General features: G+C 52.9%; 1 protein-coding gene across 1 annotated transcript; it reads left to right on the top strand.

The window, feature by feature from the left end:
* Positions 1 to 4,528: 4,528 nt before the first annotated feature.
* On the top strand, positions 4,529 to 12,319 carry IDH2 (isocitrate dehydrogenase (NADP(+)) 2). The gene is made up of 11 exons (XM_035131098.2): positions 4,529 to 4,727; positions 6,285 to 6,376; positions 7,188 to 7,353; positions 7,756 to 7,916; positions 8,755 to 8,898; positions 9,070 to 9,206; positions 9,415 to 9,566; positions 10,366 to 10,478; positions 11,061 to 11,158; positions 11,651 to 11,743; positions 11,869 to 12,319. The coding sequence occupies exons 1-11, from the start codon at positions 4,613 to 4,615 to the stop codon at positions 11,951 to 11,953; spliced, it is 1,356 nt and encodes a 451-aa protein (XP_034986989.1). The 5' UTR covers positions 4,529 to 4,612; the 3' UTR covers positions 11,954 to 12,319.
* The last annotated feature ends 88 nt before the right edge of the window (positions 12,320 to 12,407 follow it).

Here is a 12,407-nt window from a genome sequence, read left to right as displayed (position 1 = left end):
TGCAGAAGATATTTGCACCACAGGTAAGTAGAAGGTAAGAAGAAATGCCAGAATCTAGCTCTCATTGCTACTGGTGAGTGGCTGCATCTTTTTACTGTCAGGGCCAATTAAGGCAATGGGGGGGGGCAGACAAGAGGGCCATTTGGCCAGTGTCCTCAAACTCAAATTGGGCCTCAGATTTAGACACTTGTGGGTCTTCAGTTTGTCCAGAAGCAGGGAGTTTGTAAGCAGCCTGTTCCAATAGGTTCAGGGGCCTTGCCAAGAGCTAGGACTCCAGCTGCACAGTTGCAAATAAAACGTTTTAAGTGTGTTGTAAAGTGCAATATAAAAATGTGACACTAGATGGTGACAGTGAGCTATGGCAAATTCAATGTATTTTTCAAAACATTTTTTAAAAAGCATTTTCACAGTGTTTTTTTAATACGTGTGTATTACTCAAGTCCTCTCCTCTTTCTGTTTTCTCACTCTAATTTTCTGAGAGATGTCAGAAAAGCCACTTGTGCATTGCCACACATTGTGTATAGGCACGGTGGTGGTGGTGTCATTTTTGCAGCCAGAGCTACTCCATTTTCACCCTCCCCTAAACATGCAATATGCCTCATCTTGGAGCTGAAAGACACATACAGTATTGTCTCTCCAGGCCTGCCTGAAAAGCACATTGCGATTTGCAGAGGACCACAGTCTAGTACCTAAATCCTACAAGACAACTTTTGCAACCCATGAGAAGATTTTACACGCCGTAATTATGAGGAAACTTTGTGCTTTAATGTCTGTTAAGTAATTAAGTATGTGCTCAATTAAAAGATCTTGTCTGAAAGTTGGCGAGGCTGGCAATTTCAGAAGATCACAGCTGCTGTTGAAAGGGATCTTGGGCAAATGCAGAGTTTGCATGGAAGGGTGCCCAACCCTGCCTGCAACCAACCAGGCTGCCAACCTGACACCCTTTTCTTCCCCCGTGGGAAGCAGAGTCAAGGAGGCCCAAGTGAGAAGGAGAGCAGTACCAAGCCTCTTCCTAAGTAGGGGAGGTAAACAGGCTGGCCTCTTGGAGTGCCTCTGGGTCTGGCTCCTTGGCTCAGTCAATCAAAGAATAATGGGAACATAAGAAGAAAATGCCAGATCAGGCCACATGGGCTCATGTAGTCCTGCATCCTGTTCTCACAGCAGCCAGCCAGATGCTGGTGGGAAGAAAGCAGGATTCGAGCATATGAGCCCTCTCCCCTCCTGTGCTTTCTAGCACCTGGATCCATTGCCTAAGCCTGTCTAGCACCAAGGAGGCCTCCTCCAAGATGAAGCCAGTCATGGCCAGAGTGGCCAACTCTTGCCAAGTAACTCTAGCCTGGAGCCCAGCATGTTGCCAGGGGAGGAGCCCAGTGGCTCAGGGCAAACCAGCCATGCCCAGGAGGCAAGAAGCAGAGGCTGGTGCTTCAAGGATGAAATTCGCCAAAAACATTCTCTTTGTCCAAAATGTACAGCTGCTACATGTGCTTTCTAATCTCCAATGGCCAAGCAGCACATCCACCCAACACAGCTCAGATGCCAATTGTCTCCTGAGTAGCAACTATGAGTGAGCCCAGTGCAGGTGTCTCAAGCAGCTAGTGAGCCCTGTGGCAAATAGCATGTCAAGCTGCAGGTCCAGTGCAGTCTTATGCACAGTCATTCTAGAAGACATCTACCCATTTCACAGATAGGTAGCCTAAAGGATGGGAATCCATTACAGAGAACTGAAAGCACCTGAAGAACAGACGGCTGGTCTGTTCATGCATGCAAAGGTAAAGGAATTTTGAGCATGTAGGAAAGAAGCAGTTACGGTATATTCTATTGTCACAAGTGCTCACACTCAGCATGAACCAGTGCAACCCAGACTGAGTGACCCCCCACAGCCCTGGAGATTCCCTCTCTCTCTCTCTCACAGGGAACCCTGGCTCTGCCCTGGTGCCCCCTAGCTGGGCAGGCCTTCCTGCCCCCCTCTCCTCTCTTCCGCAGGGGGATGTCCATCTGGCCAACCACTGGGTAGGCAAAGCTGGGTAAGGGGGAACCTCCAAAACAGACCTTTGCCTACAACTTCCATCATCCTTCACTGTTGCCTCATTATGCCTGGGCTGATGGGAGTTGCAGTCCATGCATGCTGCCTCTGATCTAGTCAAGAACACTGGTCCATCAAACTTAGTGGCATCTCCACCAGAACTGGAGTGGGGGGGGGGCAAGCCTTTGGCCCTCTATGTGCTGCTGGACTCCCCAGCTCTCGTTTGGTTAGAACTTTGATGGGTGGAGGTGTAGGGGTCAGCTATATGGTGCCCTTGAGACAGAACTTTGGGGCAGAAGCCCTCACTTGGCAGAATGGGCAGGACGACGCCACCCCATACACAGCCAGCACACAACTCTAAAGGGGGTGATGGACCAAATTAAACTGGGAGACTGAATAAGGTCCGAAGTCTAAAATTGCCCAACTGCTCTGCTGGCTGCGGCCTTGCAGCCAAGAGGGCAGAGAGGCAACTCCTCCCCTCTCCCCACGCTCAAGCTGGGGTGGTCTTGGCAGGCTGCTCCCTGATTGGTGGTGTTGCTGGTGCGTGTGTTTGTGTGACTCCTTTCTTGTGTTTCTGCCCTGAGAGCTTGTAAGCTGTGTCAGTCAATCAAAGTTTATTGTTCTAGCCAAAGGCTAGAAACCTGCAGCCACAGTACCAATAAAACAATCGAGATCATACATCCATAATATGAGTCAACATCAATGATGTAAGACAGAGGTTGCCAGATACACCAACAAACTCAAATCCAGTTTGATTTCAAATTAAACCTCCAAATTGCCACAACTCTATAGTGCTTTATCAAACTCCCTTTTCCTGATATTTATTTGCAGCTGGTCGATAGAGGGCCACACTGTGTGATACGAAGCTATTATTGTCACCCAAAGGAAACTGGACCGGGATGCACCTGCTTGCTTCTGTGAACAAAGGTTTCAAAAAGCGTTATTTAGGGTCTCTATATAAGGGGCAGACTAACAAATGTCTAACAGCGATGTTTTCCAACTGAGGCTGACCACAGATACAAGGATTAAAGAAATTCAAGGAAGAGGAGCATAGCTTTGGGCTACTTCCACTGCTGGAGGCAGGGTGCCTCTAAAAGCCAGCTGCTGGGGAATCACAAGTGCACACATGGTCTGCTTGTGGCCTTCCTTTTGGGGTATCTGGTTGGCCACCAGGAGGACAGGATTCTGGGTGGCCCCTTTTTGCACTGATCCAGCAGCCAGGCTGTTCTTGTATTTTGACCTTAACAGCTGAGCCACAGTGCTGACCCTGGGTGGTTCAAGCAGAGAGCAAAGCAAGGGCTGCTTGGATTGCACTGTGCTCAGTGCCAGCTCTGACCCCCACCATGCCCAGGGGTACTAACCCTCCAGGCCCAGCGCCTGCACCTCCAGGCGGAATGGAAGGAGGGGCCCTCGTAGGAAGTCATAGAATCATAGAGTTGGAAGAGACCACAAGGGCCATCCAGTCCAACCCCCTGCCAAGCAGGAAACACCATCAAAGCATTCTTGACATATGCCTGTCAAGCCTCCGCTTAAAGACCTCCAAAGAAGGAGACTCCACCACACTCCTTGGTAGCAAATTCCACTGCCGAACAGCTCTTACTGTCAGGAAGTTCTTCCTAATGTTTAGGTGGAATCTTCTTTCTTGAAGTTTTAATCCATTGCTCCGTGTCCGCTTCTCTGGAGGAGCAGAAAACAATCTTTCTCCCTCCTCCATATGACATCCTTTCATATATTTGAACATGGCTATCATATCACCCCTTAACCTTCTCTTCTCCAGGCTAAACATACCCAGCTCCCTAAGCCGTTCCTCATAAGGCCCCACAGGGCTTCTCTCTCGGGCACCACCCTGCAAGGCAGGGGTGTCAAGGTTGCCCTTCCAGCCCAGTCTGGACCCTGATCTGCTCCGGCCCCTCTTCCCCGGGGCTATTTGCTGCGATCTCCTGGATTAGTGGCGACCGGCGGCTGCCGTCAGTGTGCAAACAAATGGCGCAATGCTCTCCGGCTCTGCCAAAGCCCTTCAGCCCCGACGGCGGCCCAGGCAGGCCACGTCCAGCACAGGAGCGCATCCTGGGAAGCTGCCCTTCGCCTCTCGTCTCGATGGATGTCTCTTATCAGCAGCCAGGCCTGGCCTTGGCGCTCCCGCCTGCCTGTCTGGCGGCCGCAGCTACTGTTACCCAAACACAAGGCGAAGCAGTGGGGAATGAGCTGGGTAGCCCTCCCTGCTGGGCGTCTAGGGCACTCCACCGCCCAGCGCCCCCGCGAAGGCCACATTTGTAACGCGGAGGGGAGCACCAAAGGCAGTGGAGGTGCTGCCGCCCGAGGGAGGGCAAGAGCGTGGCATCCACGGGAGCCAAAGGGGCAAGAAAAGAACAAAGGCCGCTGCCGCTGCGTGTCCATTTCCCGGGTGGCCCGCTTCGACCCTCGGCGCCCCGCCCCGACGGGGAGGGCCCAAAGCGCGGCGACTTAGGGGGCAGGGCGGGCGCTCCATCTGCTCCGCCCGGCGCGCCTCGGCTGCTCGGCTTCTCCTCTTTGCCGCCGCCACTGCCGGCTGCACGTCCTCCATTTCCTCTTCCTCCGTCCGCCGCCACGATGGCCCACTACCTCCGCGCCGTTGCTCCGGCCGTCGCCTCGGCCGCTTTGGGCCGCTCTCCTGCCGCGCTGCTCCCGGTGCTGAGCGCCTCGCAGCGCCCGCCGCACCGGCACTGTGAGTGGCGGGGGGGGGGCGGAGGAAGGAGGGGGGGTTAAAGCAGAGGGTCCCGGAGCTGCCCCCTCCTAAGGCCTGGCGACGGGAGCCGCTTCTCTAGCCCCGGAGAAGCCGGCCAGGCGTTTGCCCCCTCCAAGATGCCTGGCGCCATGGCCGTGCCCTTGTGTGGACAGGGTCCTGGAGCGTCCCGGGCCCCCCGTCCGCCGGTGACCTTGCGATGCCCCGCTGGACTCCGTCGGCTGCCTTCCTCTGCGCCTGGGCTCGCCCGGGCCCGCCTGCCAGGCTGGGCCTCCCCAGGGACTATATTTAGAGGCGCGTCAGGTGGAACCGCTCCCGCTCAACCCCGGGGCGGCGAAGGCGGCTTTGCCCGCCTCGGGGCACCGGGAGACTCGGAGGAGGAGAGCAGATTGGCTCTCCCGGGAGACCTGCAGCTGCGGGACGCGAGGCCCACATGGCAGCCCCTCTTCGGGCGCTCTTTTGCCCCGTCTCGAAAGTGGCCCGGGGGGGGGGGCGGACAGAAGGATCTGCCTGCCAGCTTGGCGGGTTCCTGTTGCACGGAGCAGAAACTGGCACAGCGCACAGCTGGTCTGGAGGGGGCATTAAAACCCTGTCTGCATATACAGTACGTGCTTGCCTCATTGAGGCTGTGCCAGGCCTGGGAATGTAGGTCTGGCAGTTGCTTTGCTTCTGTGTGTCGCCATGAACTCCCTGCATGGAAGACCCCCCCCCGCAGCCCCCCTGCACACCCTAAGGTGTGGAAGCCTCTTTCCAGCTTGACCAAGACCACTTTTCCTTCCTCTGTGTGTGGATCTCGAACAGAGGATTTGGCTGCCCTCTGCCCTGCCCTTCCTGCTTTGAACAGCTAGCAGCTGGCTCCAGGACCTGTTGGAGAGCCGTGCCAGCTCACTCTCTGAGGGGTAGGAAGAAAGCCGCAGAGGGAGGGTGTGCCTGCTGCTCCGCTGCTGTCCTCTGAGGGTGACCTTGTCCCTTGACCGGCTGGCTGGAACAGTGGAGTTGCAGGTCCTGTCTGTGGAAAAGGGGCTGCGGGCAGATCCCCAGCAGAGGAGCCTCACCCCAGGCGAATGTGCTTGGATTATGACTTGTGAAAGTCAGCAGGGCTTTGGGCTCAGCTGGGATTAGTTAGAGAGCCACTGGGCAGCAGTTAATTCACTTTCTCTCCTGCCAGGGTCAATCACAGGGTAGACACAGCAGGCACCTTGGCCACTCTGTGTTGTGCCTATTCTCAGTAGAGCTGGGGAAATACTTCAGATTCTTAAGAAGCACCAGCGTCAGTTGTTGTTTACATACATGAAGGGGGAAAGGCTTTCAGGAGAAGCGCAGGCAGCTGCCACAAGGGAGGCAGTTTATCAGTCTCTAGACCCCACCAAGGATTTGTTTTGAGAGTGGTGTGCTGGGATGGAGACACATGCCAAGGCCCTGGGAATTTTCTTCCAGTGGTTCTAGCAGCTTCACCGTAGCACAGCCCACACCACACAATTGTTTGGGTGCTGGAGGTTGTCTCTGGTGTCTCTTCAGCATTTTGACATTTCCCCACAGATGCTGACAGAAGGATCAAAGTTGCCAACCCTGTGGTGGAGATGGATGGTGATGAGATGACCCGGATCATCTGGGCCTTCATCAAGGAGAAGGTACCTGGAAGTCTTGGATCTGAGGGGCTGGGAATAAAGCAGCAAGGACCACATGTTGATGGGCTGTACATTGGTAGCACGATCATGTTTCTAAAATGCTCAGAGTTTGTGGAAGGGTGAAGAAAGGGGCAATAGAAAGTCAGAGGACTGGAAGATGTTTCTCTTTGAAGTAGGCTAAGGCGGTCAGCTTTGAAAAAGTTCCCATGAGAAGTATGATAAGAGATTTATAACATTACAAATGATGTGGGGAGAGAGCTGGGTTTTCTCCTTAAAATTTTCAACACCCTGGGATATATCGTAGGTAAACCAGATGATGACATTTAACACAGCCGTATTCCACATGCAGCAATGAATGAGTTATATAAAGTCAGGCAGCCCCTGCCAACCTGGTGCCCTTCAGCTCTTTTGGACTACAACTCCCAGCAAACATGGCTTTATGATGATGGGGCTGATGGAAGCAGAGCTACACTGGCTGAGACTGATGGGGGTTGTAGTCCAAAATATCTGGAAGGTACCAGGTTTGGAGGTGGGGAGGCTGGGGCAGATTAGTGTCCCATTTCCCCACAGACCAAATGGAGCTTGGAAAAGACACCATCCTTGTAACAGGAGAGAAATTGTGTGAAGAACATGTAATTATTATTAATTTTTTAAGTGCACTTTTTTGCATGCATGGGAAGGGTAGTGCGTGGAAGCTTTCTGGGGCGTGTCTCTGATGGGCCTTCTGCACTTGCTCAGTGGTGTGTTGATCTCTACTGCGGGGTCTGCATCTACATACCTTTGTCTTCACTGCCTTCCTCCCATCCCGGCACAGCTGATCCTGCCCAACGTAGATGTCCAGCTGAAGTACTTTGACTTGGGGCTGCCGCATCGGGACCAGACGGATGACCAGGTCACCATAGACTCTGCCCTGGCCACCCAGAAATACAGCGTGGCTGTCAAGTGTGCCACAATCACCCCCGATGAAGCCCGCGTGGAAGGTACATGGGAAATGCCCATGGCAGGGTTCAAGGAATCTGGCAAGACTTGTGCTCCAGGCCCCCTCTCGCAAGGGGAAGTCACTCAACCCAGAGCAGATTGCAGCTCACTTTCTTGTGGGGAATATTCCTCTTTTCTCTTGGGATGGCTGGAGTGGCTGGTGCTAAGGCAGTGGATTGGCAAGGAGCAGAGAAAGCTACCTTGTTTGAGTCAGACTCTTGGTGTAACAGGCTCCACTGGCTGGCAGCAGCTCTCCAGGGTTGCAGGCAAGGGACCTGGAGATGGAGCCTGAGATTGAACCAAGGATCTTCTCTGTGCAAAGCAGATGCACTCTGCTGAACTGCCACCATTGGTCTCTTGCTCTGCACCTAACTACTTCTTATTCCCCTCCCCACTTCCCCTAGAATTCAAGCTGAAGAAGATGTGGAAGAGCCCAAATGGCACTATCAGGAACATCCTGGGTGGGACAGTCTTCAGAGAACCAATCATCTGCAAGAACATTCCTCGCCTGGTCCCGGGTTGGACAAAGGCCATCATCATTGGCAGGCATGCCCATGGTGATCAGGTGGGTTGGAAGGGAGAGTGGATGGGCAGCTGGATTGGGAACAAGGTGGGATGTGCAGCTGGGAGAGTAGAGCATTCTCTTCTCTACAAACCCTCTGGGATAGAGCAGGGCCAGTCAGTCTCTCTTACCCCTCGGCAATTGTGTTTTGATTATCTGTCTGGCTCCAATCTGCCTCCCTACCTCAGACAGGCATGCACAAAGTCAGGAGTAGCAGGGGGAATGTTGTTGGAATCCTGCTGACTGAGTCAGGAAGTGATGGCAAGAGTACAGAAAGCTTTGAAAGAACCTCACTGATAACTCTCCTTCATCCTTGAGTACCAGGTACTTGGTTTAAATACCTGTCCTAAGTTCAAATGCTGTATAATCTTCTATAGGAATAGAATCAGAAGAGGAAAAAACCTAGAATTTTCTTATAATAAATGCAGGTCATAACTGGGGCACGGGCGGCATCTTTGCCCCCAAATTCCTCCATCTTCACCCATGTGGTTAAAAAATCTATGTCCCTCTCTAGGGCGTGTGGAGATGGGTGGCTGTAAGCAGAGAAAAATAAAAACAGAAATTAACTGGAAAACCCCAATTCCTTTGTGAGGGGCTCATGAAGCAGGGCTAGTCTAGAAGCTAGGAGTTCAGCTCAAATTGCCCCTGCCTCCTACAGCAGGTGGGGTAAACCCAAAGGATTCCAGAGGCTCCCCCTTGCTCTTCTACAGGACAGTACTGTGGATCCTAGCTACAGAATACATTGGGAGGGAGCATGGGGCTAATTAGGGGGTTTGATGTGGGGAGTCAAGACACTTTGATATTGTTGGGCTCTGCTAACATTTGGGTTTCTGCTTTCCAGTATAGAGCCACAGATTTCGTTGTGGACAGGTCTGGGACGTTTAAGATGGTCTTCACTCCCAAGGATGGCAGTGCAGTCAAGGAGTGGGAGGTGTACAACTTCCCCGGCGGAGGCGTCGGCATGGGCATGTACAATACAGATGAGGTGAGAGAAATGCCAGCTGGACCCCTGCATTAGTTGCTTCCAGTTGACTGGGTCCCCTCCATGGTGCATCCTGGAGACCTGCTGCCCCCCATTTGAAGAGCGGGGTGGCAGCTCCTGTAGGCTGCTGCTTCTGGGTCACGCCCCACTGACGGCCCTGTCTTCCTCTTGCAGTCCATCTCGGGCTTTGCCCACAGCTGCTTCCAGCATGCTATCCAAAAGAAGTGGCCCCTTTACATGAGCACAAAGAACACCATCCTCAAGGCCTACGATGGGCGTTTCAAGGACATCTTCCAGGAGATCTTTGAAAAGTGAGCCCTTCTGACCCCCCTCTTGGCCTAAGCCAGGAAGCTGTGGGTGGGGAGTTTCTTTCTCCCATCTTCCCCGAAACCCAGCATTGCCTGCTGAGATCCTAAGCACCAGAGCACCTCCCTGTTGGGATGGGTTGGAGGTGCTGTGTGAGGAGGATTGGAGGGTTGATGCTGCATGAATAAGTAACCTCTTGTTCTACACTGCCAGGCACTACAAGACTGATTTTGACAAGCTCAAGATCTGGTACGAGCACCGTCTCATTGACGACATGGTGGCCCAGGTGATAAAATCCGCAGGTGGCTTTGTTTGGGCGTGCAAGAACTACGATGGAGATGTCCAGTCTGACATCTTGGCCCAAGGTGCGGCGCTGGGCGGGGGAGAGGGCAGCTGTGAAAGGCTGCATTTGGTCTGCAAGTGGTGTGTGCGCTTGCAACTTGTAGGGACCAGAAAGCAGGGGGGGGGAAGAGTTTGCTCTATTCTTGCAATAGCACCACAGAACATGGCTTCCTGTGTGACCAGGGCACTTCAGGGGGCTAGACCCTCCCATGTAGGGAGCTGCCACTGGATCATCTTAACCGGCAACACCTCACCAGGAGCCTTTCCCAGCCCTCTCTGGAGATGCTGGGGATGGAACCTGGGATCTTGTATGTGCAAAGCACGCACTCTGCTACTGAGCTATTGTCTTTCTCCAAGACTGCATAGCACTCAAAAGGGCAGGTTTCTGCTCTCAAGGGGGGAAGCAATGTTGCCGAGGTCTTCAGTAATGGTTCTCAGAAGGGAGGCTGCACAAGGCAAGGCCAGAAAGTTTTACATCCCGCTTCCTGGCCTTCTGACTAGCATCTCAGGAGATGGGCTTTTCTCTCCCAGCGGCTGTTCTCCAGCTCTACTGCAGTTGTCTGTTCTGCAGAGTGGAGGTGGCAGAACAGATGCCCCGCTAATGGTGAAGCTGGAGAATTCGGACTTTTCTTCCTTCCTTGCGAGTCAGCTGAGCACTTGGCTTTAATCTGTTGATATAATGTGCTAGGTACCCCATGCCCCAGAGGGGAGCACCTCATAGGCGTAGGAACAAAGTGGCCCAGGGACCTCCCCTTCCCCACAGAGGAAGGTGTGGAAAGCTGCTGTTGCAGAGACAGCCAACAGTTTGGTTTTTTCCCCTAGGGTTTGGTTCACTCGGCCTCATGACTTCCATCCTCGTCTGCCCGGATGGGAAGACCATCGAATCGGAGGCAGCTCACGGCACTGTTACACGCCACTACCGGGAGCACCAGAAGGTGGGTCAACTGGGTGGCATGTGGCTGTGGAGGGGGCTCACCTGGCCTCTTCTTTAGGCATATTGTCTCACTCTTTTCTGCACAAGGTGAAGTCCCTTTCAGCTTCCCAGGCTTTAAATAGCTTCACCCTTTTAATCCACCGAGTCTTAGATTTGCCATGTACTTTTAGTGAAGATGTGCTAGTTTGCTTGTTGCTGCTGAAAATATGCCTGCTTATTATAGTTTTGCCATTTTAATGTTTTATTGCTGTAAGCTGCCCAGTGAACACTGTGATTGGAGGATATAAATACAGTACTGCCAATAAAGTAAATGAATGAAAAAGACCAGTGCGAGGGACGTGAGCGCCCTCTTCTGGCCAACTTGCTGCATCTGCGTTCTCACCAGACTAGGGATAGGGAAACTGTAGTCCTCTAATGTTGCTTTAAGTCTCTTAAAGTATTGTCCATGCTAACTGTGGCTGATGGGGTCCAACAGCCCCTGAAGGGACACAGGTCTCCCCCTCTCTCAAGCTAAATGCTTACTGGTCTGCCACCTCTATAGCACTGGCTGGCAATTAACTCTGCTTGTTTTCCTCCCCTGCAGGGCAATCCCACCAGTACCAACCCTATTGCAAGCATCTTTGCCTGGACAGGAGGCCTGAAGCACAGAGGCAAATTGGACAACAACGCTGACCTCATCAAGTAAGGGCCACTGCCCAGCAGCATGAAAAACAACATTGCTGTGGGAGAGCAAGTTGGCGGGGAGGGAATAGGGCTGCAATTAAGTCAGGCTCACGACAGAGATTTTTTGAAGTCCAGGCATAAGAATGACCCAGATACTGCAATGGGAGAGTGCCCTGGGCCCCCCAGGGGAAAAGGTGGACCCTGAAGAGGGAAAGGCAGGGCTCCTGGAAGGTGTTGTGAAATACCTGCTTGAAGGTGAGCGTCAAGCGTGTTGTTGGCACACTCCATATTGCATATCGCTGCATCTGCTAGTTGCTTCCAACAAGTGATGCACAAATCAAATAACGGCAGTAGCCCAACAAGACTGAGAAAACAAGCAAGCTTTGCTCCCTGCGAAACAAGAGTGAGGCTGGGCCTGGCCTGTCAGTCAGAGAGCCAAAGGCTGCAGGGAGATGTTGGGCCTTGCTGTTTTTCCTCCTGTGCTAGAGGCTGTTCTTTTTCCATGGCCAGGTTTTCTGAGACTCTGGAGAAGGTCTGCATTGAGACAGTGGAGAGTGGTGCTATGACAAAGGATCTGGCTGGCTGCATTCATGGATTAAGCAAGTGAGTATTCCTGGGCTGCTGCAGGGCTAGCCTGTGGCTCCTACCTTCTCTCTCGTGAGTTGATGAATCACAACTTGCCACCGGCTTGGGCTTCTTATGCTCCCCCCCCCTTTGTGCATTTACAGTGTGAAGCTCAACGAGCATTATTTGAACACCACCGACTTCCTGGATGCTATCACGAACAACCTGAACAAAGCTCTGGGCAAATAGGAGGAGCTGGAGGGGGGCGCTGGAGCGTGCTGGTAGGGGGTGGAGGAGGGCACAGCATAGCATGGAGGCACATGATGAAGGAAGGGGGATTGCCTCATTTTTAACAGAACAAATTCTGGCTGTTTGTACTGTCAACCAGAGACATTTTTGTAACCTGGTCGTTTTTTAAAAACCTTTTTTAGCTGCCCTACTTGGGCTCCAATAACATGTCCCACCTGCTGCTACTGCTGGCTTGGGGGAAGGTCTCAGTGCTGGACCCCCCACCCCCTGCCAGGCAGTCATAATGGTTTGTGCTGTAATTTATGTACTGTGGTTGGGGCCTCATGGTGCCAAATAGCGCTATTAAATTATAGCTTTTACACATGGCTTGTTGTTTCTGTTGCTTCCCAGTGTCGACGGTCTGTTACGGTGATTCTTTTCTGGGGAAAGGCAAGTCTCAGCCCCCCTTGAACCT

The sequence above is a fragment of the Zootoca vivipara genome, chromosome 14, assembly GCF_963506605.1.
Source record: "Zootoca vivipara chromosome 14, rZooViv1.1, whole genome shotgun sequence".
Taxonomy (NCBI): domain Eukaryota; kingdom Metazoa; phylum Chordata; class Lepidosauria; order Squamata; family Lacertidae; genus Zootoca; species Zootoca vivipara.
Note: the sequence above shows the minus strand (reverse complement) of the source record. Positions and strands in the feature narration are given on the sequence as shown.

What these genes read in the sequence shown, in the direction of transcription:
- IDH2 (XM_035131098.2), top strand. Translation starts at nt 4,613, where the DNA reads ATGGCCCACTACCTCCGCGCCGTTGCTCCGGCCGTCGCCTCGGCCGCT. An exon ending in GGCATGCCCATGGTGATCAG is followed by an intron (nt 7,917 to 8,754) that starts GTGGGTTGGAAG and finishes TCTGCTTTCCAG; the next exon opens with TATAGAGCCACAGATTTCGT. An exon ending in GTCTGACATCTTGGCCCAAG is followed by an intron (nt 9,567 to 10,365) that starts GTGCGGCGCTGG and finishes TTTTTCCCCTAG; the next exon opens with GGTTTGGTTCACTCGGCCTC.